This window comes from Eleginops maclovinus, chromosome 13 (genome assembly GCF_036324505.1).
Source record: "Eleginops maclovinus isolate JMC-PN-2008 ecotype Puerto Natales chromosome 13, JC_Emac_rtc_rv5, whole genome shotgun sequence".
In the NCBI taxonomy this organism is placed as follows: Eukaryota; Metazoa; Chordata; class Actinopteri; order Perciformes; family Eleginopidae; genus Eleginops; species Eleginops maclovinus.
The window spans coordinates 4,859,564-4,879,944 of NC_086361.1; the positions used below are offsets into that span (position 1 = coordinate 4,859,564).

Sequence of the window (20,381 nt, forward strand, 5' to 3'; positions counted from 1 at the left end):
ATAAATCCTAAAGCCCAGAACTGAGCATGTAGTTTCTCTTTCAGTTTTTGGTACCTGAAATAAGGTCTGTAGAAAAACAAGTTTAAGAGATTGTTTATTAACGGTTCACAGTAGAATCCCTTCTGGAAAATGTTTAAGGGTTCAATAAACAAATAGCCTATTTATTGAACATATTTATTCATTTTAATTCAAATAAAAAAAGGACAAATGTTAGAACAAATCTACCTAATTTGTGTTCCTTCAACTTCATTTTGCAACCCTGTCCTGATTGTCTAATAACAAATGGCTGCTCTTTACTAATGCTAGTCAATGTGCCTCAGTGATGAACGCCTGTTGTGCTCCTAAGGTGCTCCTCTGACTTACCCCACTGATCTAGGTAGGAATAGATTAGCTGTAGAGCCTATTTGTCCAGGTTGATAGTTAAAGCACACGGAAAGAAGAACGCACAATCAATCGGATAGAATTGGTTAACCCCGTGTCTCTGATGTTTTTGGAAGTGAGATGCCCTCTAATCAGCTTGAAGCTCCATCGCCACACATTATGTCGACCCACATCCATTAAAAAAAGCCATCGCTCTGGATTTCAAAGTTGTTGTTTGGTAGTGTCTGGACGTTCATTCAGTCTTTTTGTATGCACTGTCTGTTAGTCTGAGAGGACATGCACTCCATATTGGTAATGAGATTAGGTTCAATGAGAAGGCACAATGATGCATTGTGCGCAGTCCACTGGTGATAAATGCTGTGTGTGTGCTCGTGTGCTTCACATATGTTAAATATATTTATTTTGCTATGAAACCTTTTGAGTCAAACACCTTTTGTGTTTTTTTTGTTTTGTAAAATACTACTCCACATTTTTCTAGTCTCAAAAAAATTCAAGAGCAAACCAAAGGCAAAACTTTGTTTAAATTTGGAGCTAAAATAATATGTTTTTTTGTCAGAATTTTGCTTGTCAGTGTGGCAGACTGACTTTGTACTGTACAGAGTATGAAATTGAAAGACACATTTTGGTGGCTTTTGATAAAAGCTAGACTAATTAAATCAGCTAGAATAATATATAGTCAGATATAAGTGTATAACAGATATTTAACAAGAAATTACAGAACAAATACATAAATTCCAACCTAGGCCACATGTTATTTGTTAACCTTATCATTTGTATAGTTTATCCTCTAGAAAACACTGCCATGATTTTTTTAAAGATAAACTGTACATTTCCCAGTTAGTATGTACCCCGGTCACACTTAAAAAAAAAAAAGGTATTCTACCAAAATTGTTGTTTCCAAATTTTGTTACACACACTAGCCTCAAAGACCCTGTATCAGTCAGGCTTTACTTGTTATGCTTTAGATAGTTCTGCTATAAAGTGGACATGGGAAAAACCTCAATCAATTAGGTAATGTATTTATGATTTATTGGTTTGTGACATCTTCTGAATTACAGGAACCCTGACTCAGAACGAAATGGTCTTCAAGCGACTGCACCTGGGAACAGTATCCTACGGCACGGACACCATGGACGAGATACAGAGCCACATAATCCAGTCATATGCACAGGTAAGATTTATCACTGTTCATAATTAATTAATTAACTGGATTTTTCAGTAAACATTCAGACCATAAACACAACCCCCTTCCTAAAAACTATAGAATCAAGTTTTAGCGCTAATTTTGAGAATGACTCGGCTACTTTTAATTCCCTTCAGCTATACAACTATATGAATTCCCAATAAATAATATAAAATCCACATGATCCAGTATGTATAACTGGACAGAACCAATCAAAACAAAGGAAACGTGCCAATTGCAACATATAAAATGCGTTTCCAGTCATGGAGAGGATACATTTAGATACAAACGTGTGCGCTCATGTTTTCCTGCTTATTCACGCCTCTCCCTGTAGATCGCTTTGATCAATTTTTATATTGAGCTAAGGATGAGATTTCCAGGAAAGAAGCCCATATTGTTCATTCATCAGGCAGTGTCCCCGAGCGCGTCCTCGTACTGTAAGCAAGTGTTTTCCTCACTGGGTGGCTCAGATGTGCCTGCAGTCTTGACAGAATGATATTGTTCGTACTCAGCCAGCTCCAGCAGCTGCTCAGCACTGAAACCATCTGCCCCACGCCCTTATGTGTAATCTCCGCTAATGAAAAATGACGAGTCCTTTTAGAGCTGCAGCTGAAGCAGTGCAGAAAAGCAATGCCTCTGACTAGCTGCTTGACTATGTTGCTCTTTATTTACTGTGACAGTAACATAATTACAGGAAGCTGTCTATTGTTCATTTAAACATTCCACCCATATTAGGGCAGAAACTAACAGTTGTTGACATTTGTTTATTTATATATAATATTTGTTCTAAACAAAACTTTTTTTTCTCCTAATCTTAAAAAAATGTAAAAGGGGTCCTATTATGACTTATGGTATTTCCCCTGGACTATAGTGTGTTAAGTAGGTTTTTGTGCATGTTAATGGTCTTCAAAGGCTGAATTCACAGAGTTCCCTCCAGAGAGAGTTTCTCTCCCACACACCTGCCTGAAATGCCTCCTTATTTCGACTTCTGTAACATAGTGACATCACAATTTAACAACTCTTTTGGCTGACATTCCAACACATTGTACATGATAGGCTAAGGGGTGGGACATCTCTAAGCGGTAGAACAATCCTAACAGAGCCAGCCAGTTAACCAAAGCAGACTGGGCTCTGGTTTCAGACAGAGGGTAGACAAAGACAAACAGCAACACTGGAACAGGAGAATAATAAATAGTGATTTTAACATTTCATCTGGATCAGGGCAGCAACTAACAACTCACGTATTGTCTCTTTAAGATAATTTACATAACTATATAATATATATCATAAATCCTAAAAAATGTAATTCTTTGTCAGTGATTATCAAATGTGACAAAGAGAAGCAGAAACCATGAAGATCATTCGTTCTGCATTTTTGCTTAAAATATCATGAACACAGCTAATTGATGGTTGCAGGTACATTTTATACAAGTCAACAAATAAAAACATGTGTGTATCTTTAATCCAGGAGAAGGCATCATCCACTTTACAGATGGAAAAATAACTTTTAAATGTTTGTTAATGGTTTAACCAAAAAGCAACAGAAACTTTCCTTAATTGTGTTTTTTTAGAAGGAATGTTTCTATATATTCATAATCTTTCATAAACATTGGACTTCTTCTTTTGTAGTTTTGTTGGACTTGTTGACTAATAATAGACGTCATTATCTCGCAATGTCAGTAGCCTAGCTTGTGTCACACTCATCTGCTGTGTAATAACTCTCTTTCAGTATCCTCCTCTTCATGTTGCTGCAACGCTAAACTTGTCAGACAACATAACCCAATGATCTCTCATCGATCTTTCAGCCACTTTCCATGAAGGTTGTCATACTGTATTCCCCACAGCCCCTCCCTCCCTGCCTGGCAGGACTGAAGTTTAATAATAAGCCAAAATCAAACGCTTCAGCAGAGCGCGTCGCCCCCGTCAGGCGCAGCTGACACAGTGGGCTGCCTGCCTGCTCCGCGAGTCAACCCCCAGTTAAACTGATGGCTGATGTCAAAACAGCGGAACACATAAAAGGTCCTCAAATCAGATATGACGCGATAAAGACGGTGATACAACACTTCCCCTCGCTCAGTCGTTTATCTTGAATAAGGGTGTCAGAGTGAATAGGGATTCAACCTAGGGATCCTTCAGTTGTGACCGTTTTAAATGTATTTAAAAGTGATTTTATTATGTTCTGACTCCTTGGTTCATATTATTTCAGCCGACCTCCCAGCCCTCAAATGGAAGCACCAGCGGCACCACTCCAGCACGGAAGACCCAGAGCTCGGGTCCGAAAGTCCGTAAGAGCGTCAGCAGTCGCATCCACGAGGCTGTGAAGGCCATCGCCCTGTGCCACAACGTCACACCGGTCTACGAGTCGCACGCCATCGTGAACGGAGAGACGGAGTCCGCTGAAGCCGACCAGGACTTCAGTGATGACAACCGAACCTACCAGGCCTCCAGCCCTGATGAGGTAAATAATAGATCCAGGAAACAGTTTCAGCACTTAAACTTGAGATGGAAAAATGGGTTCACTAATTACTTAGTGTATCAGAGGTTTCTCCAAAGACAAGGATGAAGTTAAAATTGCAACACGTTATTGTAAAGTTGAATTGGTGCACTCCAAATCTGTGTTTTAACACTTTGAAATAATTGATTTTTACCAGATATTTGACATATTTCCAAATGTTGACATTGACAAATGATTTTGTTTTCTAAAGCACCATTACACTTTTTTAAATGTCTCATGTTGGTCAAATCGAGCTACAATTTGACTCCAATTGCCATCTTGGCAAGAACAATCAAGGAGATTATCAGGAGAAAAGCCTGTGTGTTTCTGTCTTCATGTTTTATTGGTGATCCTAAATAACCCTGGTTTGTCATAATAGTCATTTAGTGAACGCAAAGTCAGAGGTCATGATCCCCTCACAGAGGTTAAGCTATATAACTGTGTATACTTGCTTCCTGTGAATTTACTGCTCCTGGAAGAATGCTGCGCAAAAACAATCCCCAAAGGCATCACCGCTTCCTTCCCTCTGAGCGTTTCTCTCAAGAGTTTGAGCTTCAGTGGCTGAATGTGCTGCTTTACATATAGCCCTTAATAATCATTTTAAAACCCAAGGAGAGTCTAAACTAAGACCTGGGGAAGCAGGGAAAGATTTTTGATCAGGTAAAGTAACAGCCAGTATTTGTTTTAAAGAGATGTTTAATGCGTATTGAAGGGTAGTTAATCCCCCCATACGCCCCCATTTCAACACTATTTCTCACCCATGACATGTGAGAGCCTTTGTGAGAATGCCGCACTCCGTGTTGAACCCAGAGTCCAGCAGTCTAACAATCAAAATAAAGATAAAAAGGTGGCGAGAGATAAATCTCAGTTGTCCTCCCCCTCTGAGTTGATGTATATATTTATTTATATCCCTGCCCACCCTGCTCTATCTCCCCTCTCTGTATTGTGTCTCACTGCTTGGATTGATCAATATTTAATTTTCTCCCAGAGACGATGAGAGGTGGAGGTCTGTGATTGTAGCTGGAGCCTTCCCTTCCCCTTCTACTATATTCTTTGTTCTTTCTCTGTCCTTTTATCCCCCCCGCCCCCCTCCCTCATTGTCTCTTCACTCTCATTGACTGCGGCATCAGGTTTTGGCTGCTGCTCGTCAGTTGGTGATAGTTCGGCACTGCTCTCTGCTCAGCCTGTCTAATGTAATGAGCCGGCATTAAGGAGATGAAGTGGGCGGCCGCAGAGGTCAACTGACCTGCCGGTGAACAGAGTCCTCCTGTGACCTTTGACCCTCGTAATATCAGACAAGAGCATTGGATGATAGATTTGAATACTGCTATGTCCAGGAAGTGGGTGCCTCATCATTTCCAATTGGATTCCACTGGCAGTTTCAATGAGTCTGATATACACCATAAGGTATCTTAAAGTGGACAAATCATGCTCATTTCAGGTTCATATCAGTATTTAGTATCTCTCCATGCTTTAATGTCCAAAAAGCTCTTTATTTTCTCATACTGCCTTTGCTTCATCACCTCTTTTCACCCTCTGTCTGAAACCAGAGCCCAGTCTGCTCTCATTGGTTAGCTGGCCGGCTCTGTTGTGATATGTCAATCGCCCCTCAGCCTATCATGTAAAATATGTTGGAGCATCAGCCAATAGAAGAGCAAGTGTTATATAGTGATGTCACTATGTAATGGAACTAAACAAAGGACTATAATGGAGACGTTTCAAGCAGACTGGGCTCTGGTTTCAGACAGAGGGTGAAAACAGAGCTTTTTGAACATCAAAACATGGACACATGTCACAGGAGAGGCACAACATACAGATATGAACCTGAAAATGAGCATAATATGTCCCCTTTTTTTCTTGGTAAAACTGTTAAATGACCCCCAGAATAATTCACTTCCAATACCTTTGATATTGACATGGACATTCCATGAGGAGTATTTAACCTGCTAATGGTCCATTTTCCTCATGACATGCTCGAGCTGCCTTTAATGTTAAAGGCAGAGCTGCCATTGTGATTTGCATGATCACTAGACCATTGTGAACAGTTGAATATTGATCCGGTTGTTTAAGCCGGCCATTCTCATGAAGCAGCTTTTCTATCACTGAGGTAACGCCTGATTCACATGCAGTTTGTATCAAAGTTGACAAAGCTTTAAATAGTTCCTGTAGAGCTCAAATAGGAGATGGAACAGCTAGATTTAGGACTCTCAGTTCATGGTGTATGTGTCCATGCGTGTGTCTGTGTGTATGAGCTACACACACAACCACCAGGATAATGACACACAGATGTGTGTTAAGTAAATACAGGCAGCTCCTTTTTACGGAGCTCAAAGGGGGAGCAGGAGAAATGACGGGGTATTAACAGGAAGTTCCAATTTGTAGGTCAGAGTATAATAACAACCTTTGAGTGAGCAAATTGAAAATGAACCCATTGAGGATTGAGTCGTGTGCAGCTGAACACTCATTCGGGGGCCGCAGTTCCTGCTGAGGAGGGAAAGAGGAAAGAGAAACAGATAAACACTTATCTGGAGCTGAAAGAGGAGCTCAGGAGAAGCCGTAACTCTCTCCGGCTTTGTCTTTCAACTGCAAGAGAGATTAGATTCACGCTGCTCTGTGCTCTACATTTTGGAATATATTCAACATGTTTTATATTTGGTTAAAAATGATCATCCCAGAATAAAAATCACCTCTTTTTCACAATGTATTTTGCCAAATTGGCTTTTTTGTTGTATTTTTCCTTTCTATTGAGTAAATTCCTTTTTTATTTGGTAAAATGTGATCATCCTAAAGATGCAAAAAATAAATCAGCTGCTATTCATATATACATTTGCATGGTCACTTGTTTATGTATTATCTATGTGTATTATTTAAGTAAATGCCTGAGTCCTTTGCAAATTATTGGTTTATTGCAGTATATCTCCATCCTAAACTAGGGATGGGACAATTTAGGGGTTTTATGCGGAACAGGAAAGCTATGAATATCTTTACATTTATCCTTGAGTTCTGAAGGGGCTGTTTTAGGTTAAGATAACCTTATTTAGGATGTTTGATTGTAATTTACTTTAAAGGGGGTTTAAGATGCTTTTGTTGCGTAAGCATATGTGGACAGTAATATCCTGAATCATAGTTAATTTTGCCAGGATAAACATGACATGCCATTTAGATCTGTTGTATTGTAGGGATCAGGCCATTGATCTATGACTGGGACATTCATTTACATTATCCTTTTAATCAGTATATTAATTGATCAGCTCTCTTTGATTTATTGAAGTTAGAGCATAAATGTTATTGTGTTGGGGGTCAAACTGTCCCGTTCTAGACTTCTACTACCCCTTTCTTTGTAATTTCTTCCTCAGGTGGAGCTGGTGCGGTGGACGCAGAGCATCGGCCTGACCCTGGTGAACAGAGACCTGGCCTCCCTGCAACTGAGGACTCCCTCCGGACAGATCCTCTCCTTCCACATCCTGCAGATCTTCCCCTTCACCTCCGAGAGCAAGAGGATGGGCATCATCGTCAGGGTGGGGAACTCGTTTACAACAATTTGACTTTTATATGATACTCCCTCATAGAACCAGACATGTATATTATATTTATTTTGGTTTTTATAACCCTTTATCACATTGATGTGTTACATTTTGCCGCTGGGAGATGACTGGTGTAGAGCTATATGTTGCTGCTTCCGTCAACAGGAAGTGTACTAATTGTCATTGATCATATGGATAGGAGGAGTCGACCGGAGACATCACTTTCTACATGAAGGGTGCTGATGTTGCCATGGCGAGCATTGTCCAGTATAACGACTGGTTGGAAGAAGAGGTAAAACCTACAAATCTATACGACATCCTGAGCTTGCATTCGCGTTAGAATGACAGGGAGACTTCTGTTTATTCTGACTTCCGACAAATGCACGATGTTCTCCCACAATGCAATGACGATGAAGCTTCCTGCTTCTATCAACTGTAAAGTAAATTGTGCTGTCAATCAATAAAAACAATGTACCCCGTTAATCACGATAGTAATCTGTGATACATCAGTTAATCATCGCAGAATAATAACAGGAAAACTTAAGTTTATTCTTTCAAATTAATCATGATAATGATTATTACATCATTTTTTTTTAAATTAAGAAGTAAGGTGAATTTATTATGAAGTGATTTTTGAAAAGAATTGACATTTAGTCTGACCAATGCTAAGCCATCGAGTTACCGGCTGTCACAGGGAGCCACTGAGATCACCCTCTGTATAATCTGAGAGAAACAAGGCATATCATCTCTGCTGCTAATATACTGCGAGCACTATCTGTTCCTACAGTATCCAAAACTGTCCAAACACCTGTGCTACTTCCAGAAACTGGTGCATGGTTCAGCAAAAAATAAAACATCTGCCCCAAAACATAAAAAAAAAACTCTTTAATTTTCGGCAAAACATGTAATTCTATGTTTCTGTGTCTGGTTGGACCCATCCTCCAGGCCTTATCTTATGTGTCTTTTAGTAAATCGTCCCTCTTCGTTTGTTATAAGCACCTCTTGATGAAAACTGTAATGAAATAGATAATACCAAGCAATAGATGAACACACACACATCACACACAGTGATATTTTTGCCCCGCTGTATTCAGGACATTCATTGAGGGAGACATCGGGCTGTGTCTACACCAGCTTTGTGGTCGAAGGTCTTGTGTGCATATGTTCATAATTATATTGGCATTATTGAGTCATTTAGCACTGCGGGCGGCGTGTGATTTAATTAGTGACCTACATAAAGTTGAAGTAATTACAGTATGTCATATTCCTGATCAATTGTTCTAACGATGTCCTGTTGGATGTAATATCCCGCAGTCAGATCAGCCGGCGCTACGCTTATTCTCCTGTCAATAACCAATCAACAGAGCAGATTCGCCCCATTGGTGTTTCATATCAAATATAAACCGCCGTCCGCCCCTTTGTTTTACTGTGTCCTCTGAATCACACCAGAGGCTATGTTATTCACTATTGATTTCTCTGCTGTTGTAACAATATGCTGCTATCGACAGTACTGTACATGGTGTACTTATAACAGCTGCTCTGATAGAACAAATTATCCGCCCTATGTCTGATTTATATTCATCTTCGGGAGGCATAATTCATTCAAACCCTCGCTTTGAAAAAGTCAAAAAGGTGTCAATAAACAGCAATATAATAAGATATATAAATATTTCTTTCCATTTTCACTGTTAAATATTGTCACCAACATCAATCCTGATCATAACTACCAGATATTTATTCATTTTAAACTTTAACACTTTTATTGCCGGCTTGTATGAACTGGTTTTTTCCAGAAAAATAAGCGCAAATGTGCGTCCGCTTAAATGCTCCGCATGCCTTAATCTGCACACATTCATACATTTTCACACACAACTTAATAACCTCACACACACTTGCCCTCCAATCAGAGATTCAATGTCCAAAAGCTGGGGAAGTTGTTGTGGATTGATTTTGATGCGTTTTTATATTTTGAACAGGAAAGACCTGATAAAAATTGCTTTCTGATGGAAAATAGTGAAAACAACTATTTAGAAACTTTAGCTGTTTAGTTTAACCCGTTACTATATAGTTATAAAAAATGGCTGAGAATGATCTTTAATAATTAAAAAAACCCCGAAATGTATGCTTTATGCTTTAACAGCCGAAAAACACTAAAATGTGTCTCGAGCGGCACACGTTAAATAACCAAAACCTCCAAGAAATAAAGTTGTACAGAATTGAAGTTGAAAGTCTTTCTGTCTTTTTAAATGTAAAACTACGTATATCTCATAACATCCTCTCCTCTCCTCTCTGTCAGTGTGGGAACATGGCCAGGGAAGGCCTGAGGACTCTGGTGGTGGCCAAGAAGTCTCTGTCTGAGGAGCAGTATCTGGACTTTGAGGTATGGATCATCAATACAGTGCGTGCTGTTTTATACATCTCTCCATACAGTGCATCCTTTACTTCAATGAGTCTTGTGTTTTCTTTAATTGGAACTACAAGTAAGTCTTTTCAACAAAATAGCGGTGTGAGCCTGTTTCCTCTTGGATTTTGATTGTGCTTACATCATGTCAACAGCTTTTTTCTGTCCTTTAATGATAGAAAATATTCAGCACTCTTTTATTTATGTTGACATGATTATTTGTCCCTTGCCTGGTGCACTTTCACCTTACAATTTACCCTCTCCATGTATAGAACCGCTACAACCAGGCGAAGCTGAGCATCCATGACCGCGGCCTGAAGGTGGCAGCAGTGGTGGAGAGCTTGGAGCGGGAGATGGAGCTGCTGTGTCTGACCGGGGTGGAGGACCAGCTGCAGGCCGATGTCAGACCCACGCTGGAGCTGCTCAGGAACGCTGGCATCAAGGTAGGGCTGTCACTATGTCAGATTTCCACCATATCTGTAGGAAACTTAGAAACAATGCTAATGTATCAGGGAAACTCATCTTCAGCTGTTTTTGTTTTGCTGACAAATTAATTCCACCTAAATTACTTTTATTATTATCATGATGTTAATATTTCTGGTATTTTCGCAACATACCTACTTCAAGCTTAACTACTAAATGAACTCTGCCACACGGGCTGTTCTGGTATATTCTGTTGGAGACACAAATATTAACCTCACATACCTCGACAGGGATACAGTAGTTAAACCAGAAATTATATCAATTATAATCATCTGAAATATTACACATCCAAAAAACTGAGTTTATTTAAGACACAATTCAAACTTTAGGTTGAGTTTCAGTTTAAACGGAAAGACAATCAAGGCCCCTTTTTAAATACAAGTAGGGAGGGAAATGTTAAAAAGCCTGTATTTAAAGAAATGAGTAAATACAAAAATATATATATATATTTACTTACTCAAATCATTTAAAATAGAAATATATTATCATCTATTAAAGTAAATAAATAATAAAAGCTTGATAATTGAAAAGCCAATGAGCCCAAACATTTTATTAGCCCTGACATACAGCAGTCAGAACATGTTTGGGTTTTAATAAATAAGAGTTTTGAACATTTCCTTTCTCATGGTTACTTATATTTGGCCTGGATCTCCTTCCTGTTGATTCAGATTTGTCCGTGTTTGCTAAGAGCATGTAACACACATATCATTTCAGATTGAGTATACAACCAGTTGTGTCTCTTTACTTAAACTGCAGATCTGGATGCTGACCGGGGATAAGCTTGAGACAGCTACGTGCATCGCCAAGAGCTCCCACCTGGTCTCCAGAAACCAAGACATCCATGTGTTCAAGCCGGTACGCTGTTTTCCCTTTGATGTTATCATAATGCGCTTATGTATCGGGAGATGACTGAAAGCCTAATGTCCGCACGGCTAATTGTATTGTGTGGCTCTCGAGCAGATCTCCAGCAGAGGAGAGGCCCATCTGGAGCTCAACGCCTTCAGAAGGAAGCATGACTGTGCTCTGGTCATCTCTGGAGACTCCTTAGAGGTACTACAATACACAGCGCAGAACTCAGTGGTGTTTACTCAGGGAGCAGATGATGCTGAGGATGCAGCCAAAACCAATACTTCACACTTTAACCAGAGCTCTGAAGATTTGGAAAGGAAGGCAATCATAAATGTCCTTTTTATGAGGATAAAGTTTTATTTTGTTGTTTTTTAAACTTGTTTGTTTAACTTAAAAAGTGGTGACTGGGACATCACAAAAGATCTTAGGGTTTCTTTCATCAGTATTTGTACCTAATGCGACTTCATACTCGTACCTCTACAATGGAAGCTTTTTATTCTCCACTACATTTATTTTACAGCTTTATTTACTAGCTACTTTATTATAAAAGAAAACAATAAATCATAATGTATTATTCCAGTTTAAGCTACCCAGCAGCATATCAAGTAATTTAAATAAACACCAACTTTACTCAGTGCTACATTGAAGTGATGAGCACGATAATGCATCATGATTGTTAAGCATAATTTAATAGATGTGATTGTGAAGTGGGCCATTCAGCATGATACACACTTTTACTCTTTGTTCCTAAAGTATGTTTAAGTTCAGTACAATTTGAATGCTAGACTTTTATGTAAGTACTTCTTCCACCTCTGGAAGTGCATTGCTTTTATTGAAACCATAAGGGATATTCAAGGTACAAAAGGGAAAAAACTATTAAGATTGTGTAGGAGATTAAATGGTTCACTACTTTCGTAAAAGGCTTGACTGTCATCAGTGTGTTCAGTTCAAGTCCAACTGATAAAGTATTGAAAGAGATCATGTGAATATCTGTAGAACTTTTGGTGTTCAGTAAAATATGATTTCCTGTGTACAGATTTTAAAAAAGATCATATAATCACAACAAAGATAATCTAAATGTATCTCTGTCTGTTGTTTTGCAGGTGTGTTTGCGGTATTACGAGCATGAGTTTGTGGAGCTGGCGTGTCAGTGTCCTGCAGTGGTCTGCTGTCGCTGCTCCCCCACCCAGAAGGCCCAGATTGTCACGCTCCTCCAGCAGCACACAGCCAACAGAACCTGTGCCATAGGTGAGTGTTGACACAGACCTGACACATGATGTGTCTGCAGCTCAGGGAAAAGGCTGTGTATGTACAGCTCAGACCGCTAGGGAGGATGAATGAAATACTCTTCCAGTGATTTATTCTTTTAATGTTTGGGAGATGATGAATTGGATAAAGTGAGTATTTGCCTTCCAACTGTCTGTCATACCCCAGTACGGACTGCATTTATATCTATCAAATGCTGACAATGCACAGACACTGGAGCAAATATATACATATATTATACTTCTCATATCCACAAGATGGCAGTCAAAGCTCACTTACAGAAGCACCCAGCAAAGTTTGCATCTTTCATTCAGTTCAGATCTTTGATGTCAGATTTGACTTACAGGAGATGGAAAAAACACAACATACAAGAGTACATGGGATTCTTCCCCACATTACAGCCTTAACCCCAACACAGAGTAAACTATGTTCATATAAAGATTCTCCAGAATCATATATTGTAAAATAATGTTGTTGTTTTTTCTCGTTGTGTGACAGGTGATGGAGGAAATGACGTCAGTATGATCCAGGCTGCAGACTGTGGTATTGGAATTGAAGGAAAGGTAAAGACCTTCATTTCCTTAAGACCTCATGAGCGAAAGACAGACTGCAGTTATCTTGAATAACGTATCAAACACTCATTTTAGTAGGAAGTAATACTGATATTATTCACACACCTTTTACTTAGGGTTTAATACTTTGGTTTTTTACAACTGCGTCTCTCTTCTTGTGTGTGAACAGGAAGGGAAGCAGGCGTCTCTGGCTGCAGACTTCTCCATCACGCAGTTCAAACACATCGGGCGCCTGCTCATGGTTCACGGCAGGAACAGCTACAAGCGCTCTGCGGCGCTGGGTCAGTTCGTCATGCACAGAGGCATGATCATCTCCACCATGCAGGTATTCAAACTCTCACACAATACCTTTAGGTCCACAGTTATGTTTCAGTTGTTTTGTTCTTGATGTGTGTTTTAAATGAGTGGTCCTGCTTTTAATAAGTGCTCAGCGCTGAAGCCCGAGACAATTTTCCACAGTGTGGACAATAAGGTTCTTAAGTAACTTTATGACACAATTTCTGTTCTCTCTCCTCAGGCGGTCTTCTCATCCGTGTTTTACTTTGCCTCTGTGCCACTGTACCAGGGTTTCCTCATGGTCGGGTATGTACCTTTTCCAAATGTCTTCATGTGGATAAAAATGTATTGTTTTAATTGTATCCTCACAGATACTCGTATATTACAGCACAGATTAGGTGAAATAAGTGGTCCGTCTAAACACTGTTTCTTGTGTGCAGGTATGCCACCATGTACACCATGTTCCCTGTGTTCTCCTTGGTTCTGGACCAAGATGTGAAGCCTGAGATGGCTCTTCTCTATCCAGAGCTTTACAAAGACCTCACCAAGGTACAGCGCTGTTTTTAAATATATTTGAATTTCTTGCATTTCACAATATGGATTCTAAATCAGAAATCCATCCAAATAAATTTTGATTTGAAAATCAAGAACAGGATTAGCCATTTTCCTAGTCCCTAGTTCACCCCCTCTTACTTATATGCATTCGAAGGTAAAAAAAAGCACTTAGCGATAGCATTAAAACACTAAAGAAGATTTATTTCTGAATAAGGGAAGTGTAAGGGAGAAAACCCTTTTTGATCATAAAACAATCGCCTTCAATCATGGCTAACTTTGGCTGTGAGGTAATGCGATCATCTTTCAATCGGAAGCTTTGATCCCAGCCCTTGCAGTCGTCATGTCGATGTATACTTGGGCAAGACACTTAACCCAAGTTTCTCCTTATGGCCAGCGGTGTGTGAATGTGTGTGAATGTTAGCTTACTCGAGCAAGTGGCACATTGCTCTGTATGAATGAGTGAATGATGGCTTGTAAATGTAAAGCACTTTGAGGAGTCTTAAAGGCTGGATAAAGCGCTATAAATACCATTTACCATGTCCATCAGTGCTTTAAAAATCTAATCAAATCCTGACCTTTAAATCTAAAGTTTATTTTCTGCATTCCCTTACATCAAGTCGTATCATGTGTATGTTGTACTTATGGATGATGTTTCTCTTTCAGGGTCGTTCATTATCTTTCAAGACATTCCTCATTTGGGTTTTGATCAGCATCTATCAAGGTAAGGTGTTCATTGTAAAAGTAACCCAATAGCTCTTATATATGTCACTGAGCCAGGTACAGCATGGCTGGTCTGTACAGAATGTGCACTCTGCTACTGTAGACTGTCAAAGCAACTCTTCAACCACCATTTCATCATCTCTCTCTAGCGTGTCTTAATACCAGGGTCCCCGGGCCCCCTTCAAACCCTCGGATGGTCACTTTCTCAGTATCTTAGGTTTCCAACCGCCATCCGCCGTTACATGCAGGCTTTTGTCCGTCCAGTAAATCGATATTTCTGTAATCGCTAAGCCATGCAGCGTGTGAGAAAGATCTATGTTCCTGCCGGAGCGTGACTTCCTGACAGCTCTGGGTTTTTAATTAAAGGCCAATACCAGGTCTCTTGTGGATTGGGGGGGGGGGGGCGGGGTGCAGGTTAATGTAAAGACGATATGAGAGGACAGCAGAGGAGGAGGAGGAGGAGGAAAATATTAGCCGCCAATCTAGCTTAATTTATTACAGAGTTTGACTTGCTGGAATGTGCTGTATGGAGACTGTATGAAGCAGCAATTATGGGATCCGTTGGAGGCCATTGAGCTCAATTTGTGTTTATGATAGACTGAAGAGCTATCAAGATACAGCAGGCGCCTAAAGATGAGCGAGTGTCTGGATACTTCAAGATGTTAATCAGACAGACTCACTAAAGCAAGTTTAACTCTTGTGAAGTTATTAAATCAGTTCTTATCTCCAGACATCCTTCACTCCATGTCCCAGGCAGCTGATTGTGGAGCACACCTGAGAAAAAATGATGAATAAATAATAAATCATTTGAAAGAGACACAGCCTTCTTTTTACAATCCTGGGCTGCGAATTCAATGAAAACAAAATCTGGTTTTATGTCTTTTCTTAACCTCAGTGAAAACGTCCTTGTGTTAATGAGAGATGTGAAGGAGAAATCCTCAGGACTTAAAAGTGCTCAGACGATGCAAAATCTAGTGGAATGAGCGTCTGATGTGGGAAAACAACCACATTTTCCATAGAGGGACTACAAAAAGAGCATGTAGACACATCGCCCCATGTGTTCATATCAAGATGGTTCATTCAGGCTCTATAAACGTGGACAACCAAAAGATTATTTACAGTTTCTTTATGAAGGTTTGAATGAAAAACAAATAGGGAAGTGAAAGGAAATGGTAGCCTGTGCTCACCCTCCCCTCCTCTCCCCTCAAATGCATCATTTATGAATCCTAATAATTATGAGTGTATGAATCAATAATAGGTATGTGCATCACTTGATAGGCCTACACATTTACTACGGCACACATCACCATTCACACATGGTTCATTAAAAAAGAAGAAACAACACCAGTTAACACGGTTAAAAAGTATCTGATGCTTTACAGTAGTTACCGTACCGTTCATAGTTCCTTTTGATTTAACATATTGTTGAAAGTCCAAAACATAAAAGCAGGAAAAATGCTAAATAAGATATGTAAATGACATGATGTTTTTTGTCACAGTAGATTGTTTCTGTGAACGGCAAATGTGGGACAGCGTTATCTCCTTTCCTTTAGTTGAGGATGGTCCGTTGCGTCCTAGGCTACAGGAGATAACAAAGGAAGCTTTGAAGCTCCTTTCCTGTCATCTATTCTAAAAGATCTTATCATGGCTTTCACGGTACTACCGGGTCATTTCACTCCCTTAAAACCAAAATATTATAATAGCAACCCTGGTTTAACTCTCCCGCCTCCTCCCACTCTCATTTGTTCTGGTAATGTCATGTGGTTGATGTGTTTCCTCTGGCGCCATCAGGGGGCATCCTCATGTACGGCGCGCTGGTGCTGTTTGAGTCGGAGTTCGTGCACGTGGTGGCCATCTCCTTCACGGCGCTCATCATCACGGAGCTGCTGATGGTGGCGCTCACCATCCGCACTTGGCACTGGCTCATGGTGGTGGCCGAGTTCTTCAGCCTGGGCTGCTACCTGGCCTCCCTCGCCTTCCTCAACGAGTACTTCGGTAGGTATCCACTTATTCCAAATTTCAGAAATGAAAAAATGTATATATTTTTGGAATAATTCAATGTGTCAAGGTTTATTAAAAACTGAAGGATGATGCGATAATACAGAAATAAATATGAGAGTTGAGACTTTTGGAAACAAGTCAGTTAACTTACATTTTGTTACTGATTTATCTGCTTATTCCTGTCTAAATAGATATAACTTGTGACATTATTTCTCTGTAAAATGTCAAACTATGAAGAAAAATCCTAATTGTAATTTCCTAAAACCCAAGTTAAAATATTACAATTGCTGGTTTTGTCCAACCAACCCATCAAAACCCAAATAAATGTAGTTTACTATCGCATGTGACAAAGAAATGAGCCAATCCTGACATTTCAGACATTGACTAGACCTTGCCTTTTTTTGAATAAATTAATTCTGCTGTCATGTAGCACATAGCTATCACATATTAGAAGCATAACTTCCCTTAACTCTTTAATCCCGTCTTCATTTGACTCAACACTTTCTCTCTGTAGCTGCTTGGTGTTGAATCTGATGTAACACTTCTACACTCCTAATTGTGTGCAGCAGCTGTAGCTCTGTGCTTTACTGCTTCCGCCCCCCCTCTCCGTGTCTCTGTCTGTCCCTGTCCTCACTGCTAACCTTTGTTCTGCTCTCACTGTTCCTGCTGCTTTCTGATGCTTCTGTGCGTTTGCAACAGGCATAGGCAGGGTGTCCCTGGGAGCTTTCCTTGGTAGGTTGGCAGCCTGTCCATTAACCTCCTCATGCATCTCTTTGCACTTCTGTTAGATCCTGAGATGTTTTACCGTGTCATTGTTTTGTGTTTTTTATTTGAGCTTGTTCCTTTTGTGGTTGTACTGTCCTCTGCTGTATGTCCAGTTTTCACGTTGCTTTCCAGTCTTGTTATCAAGTGACGTTCACTCTTTAATTATTGATTAGGTTGTCATTGGCCCGTGAAGTCATAAACAAAACAAAGATGTATATTTAACCCTTAAATGGGCATTCAATATAATGAAAAATTAATTGACTGCTATTTTCTACATGACACCTATATTACACATTAATACACCCCTATTACACCATTGTACTGTTATTATTGCACCCATATTACACCCTTATTATACCCATGTAACATCCATAATACACTGTTATCAGACAAATATTACACCCATGTAAAAGCAATATTACACAATAATGCATCCTTATTACACTAACATTTCCCCTATATTACACCCTAATTACAACACCCATTTCACCCATAAGTATATCCCCCCCTGGATACAGAAACCATTAAAGCTTTAAATCTGTTTTTCTCCTGTCCCCCCCCCCCCCCCAGACCTGTCCTTCATCACGACCTGGCCTTTCCTGTGGAAGGTGTCGGCCATCACATTGGTTAGCTGTCTTCCTCTCTACATCATCAAGTATCTGAAACGCAAGTTTTCCCCCCCGAGCTACTCCAAACTGTCCTCATAAGCCATGAGCTTTCCTATTTTCAGCACTTTTTCTACTCGCCGATCCTCAGTGATGGACAGGTAAGGAACCACTGGAACAATCGAAAATGGAGGGGAATTAATTCTTCGGACTATGTCACTGAGATTTGGGATTACTTGAACAAAATGGAGCACATGAAAAAAAGACTATGAACGATGGATTTAGTCACGCAAAAGAAGGGCAACACGGTGTGAGTGACTGCACTTAGACCCCATTTTCCATAAAGGGTCAATCTGCCTTTTTTTTGTTTTAACACATTTCAAACAATTCACATGTCATTTTATACATTTCTGGTGCATTTATTTTGGATGTTTAAAGTTTTTTATGTGAAGTTTAGACATTTTTTAGTGTCGTTTTTTATTCTTGGTCTTAATTACAGTTGCTGGCCTGCATTTTTTAACTGAGTTGAGTAGCTGTAAGGGACAGAAATGTCTTCTTCGTTACTGTAAATAAAACCTTTACTTGCAGTGTTGATCCTCAATGCTGTCACGTTAAAACCTCACTGCGTTAACTCTTTAAAGAAAAACATCACGACATTCACAAATGCTGGTAAAAACAGAACTTCTGTGCGTTGGATGCTTTGTGTCCTTTACTTTTTTTTACCTGCGAATACATCATCATCTCCGTAGTATGAACCAGCACTCCGTAGCAGCATTAAACGTCGCATTGTCAGCGTATTTAGCATTTGCGATGTTTGTCGATGGCTGCCAATCTTCCTGTTGTGACGTGGCCGCTCGCTTTGTGCCTCATGACGTGTGTTAGTGGCCCGAAGCTGCATCTCACATAAACAATCTTTAGAGGGGTTTGTTTTAGTTACCTCTGCAGCCAGATGTGAGGAGCTTCCATTCTCTGGCTCGTAAAAGTGAAACCACTTCAAAAGTCACAACAAAGGACCCCGAACACTGACGACTGTATATTCTTAAAGCTTTATTGACAATATGACTCCCCTGGGCTTCCATGTGACGTCGTCCTGTAGCAGACGATGACACCGAGCTCTTTTTGAGGAGGAATGAGTTTTATCATTCACTCTGTGTAATGCTGTTAATGATGATGACCTAAGCTCAGTGTTAAACAGAAGGAAGAAGTGATTCTTTAAAATTCAGTTCAGTAAACAGGATTTAGTATAGCTATGTTTATATGTTGGGTTGTCATTTCTTTCTGAATCATAGTTGATTTAAACTCAGGTCAATCATTCCTAAACACGGCTGTTTTATTTAGTTAAATTGTGGCAACCATACTCTAAAATGTAGCTGCACTATAATAAAAAAAGACCAATTTTATTATTTATAAGTGACTACAACTGTTTAATGCAAATTGCATTAGCTTTTAAATTCCTGATTGACATTCTCATGAAGAACAATTCCAAAAGTGTTTACTGCTGAGACGTGTGTTCTGTGTATGTGATGATGTATACACTTTTCTTTCTTGTCAACTTGCTTTCCATGTCCTAAACAGCGATTTCTAACAGTATGTCTTTATTTATAAAGTTGGTATTGAATAATGAATAATAAACAAAGACAACAGTTGCCATACATGTCCCATTTTTACTATAAATCTAAAGCAACAGAAACTCTTTGGGAGAGTTTGTTTTACTCACCATGAAGTTCATCGTGTGGCCACTAGATGGAGATAGAGACTAAGCCCTGGACAGAGGTGGATGTGGATCAAAGTAAAGTACTACAGTAAAATACTTAATCCGCTAATATATACTTATACTTTTACAATTCAGAGGCAAATATTGTGCTACATCCTTCTCTACATTAACTGCCAATTTTTTTCAGATTCATATTATTAATTTATAATGTCAACAAATATATATTTTTTATTTGAGATGTATACATCTTTTTTAATCTCCTGTTGAACATCTTGGCAATCAAGCTTTTTTTATGGAAAAGCAAATAAAGTGCACATTTATTAAACACATTTCTATTAAATGTGACTTATTATTTGTATTTTTATACGTTTTGAAGATCCCATGGTATATTAAGTGAGATGTTGTCGATTATAAAGCATGTTTAGAAGCCATACAAATACTGTAAAAGTGTCAAAATGCTAAATCCAAGTGGAAATGCGAGCAGTCTGGTGTTATGTCTGTGATAGTGATGGTTCTTACTGATGTCGGTTTAAACCATAGACTATACATATAAAGGTTTAACTACATGTAGAATAGCTGGACTGTGCTGGAA

The 20,381-nt window shown here is 39.4% G+C and overlaps 1 protein-coding gene across 1 annotated transcript in view; it reads left to right on the forward strand.

Moving 5' to 3' along the window:
- Positions 1-19,725, forward strand: part of atp9b (ATPase phospholipid transporting 9B) — a 47,599-nt gene extending 27,874 nt beyond the window's left edge. Inside the window, exons 14-29 of the mRNA XM_063899429.1 lie at positions 1,440-1,552; positions 3,771-4,022; positions 7,415-7,576; positions 7,782-7,874; positions 9,879-9,962; positions 10,256-10,426; positions 11,223-11,321; positions 11,427-11,516; positions 12,419-12,563; positions 13,080-13,144; positions 13,323-13,478; positions 13,671-13,735; positions 13,870-13,978; positions 14,648-14,705; positions 16,496-16,699; positions 18,041-19,725. Of these exons, the coding sequence (XP_063755499.1) occupies positions 1,440-1,552; positions 3,771-4,022; positions 7,415-7,576; positions 7,782-7,874; positions 9,879-9,962; positions 10,256-10,426; positions 11,223-11,321; positions 11,427-11,516; positions 12,419-12,563; positions 13,080-13,144; positions 13,323-13,478; positions 13,671-13,735; positions 13,870-13,978; positions 14,648-14,705; positions 16,496-16,699; positions 18,041-18,177 (2,003 nt within the window). The 3' untranslated portion in view covers positions 18,178-19,725. The remainder of the gene's footprint in view (positions 1-1,439; positions 1,553-3,770; positions 4,023-7,414; positions 7,577-7,781; positions 7,875-9,878; positions 9,963-10,255; positions 10,427-11,222; positions 11,322-11,426; positions 11,517-12,418; positions 12,564-13,079; positions 13,145-13,322; positions 13,479-13,670; positions 13,736-13,869; positions 13,979-14,647; positions 14,706-16,495; positions 16,700-18,040) is intronic.
- Positions 19,726-20,381: the final 656 nt, after the last annotated feature.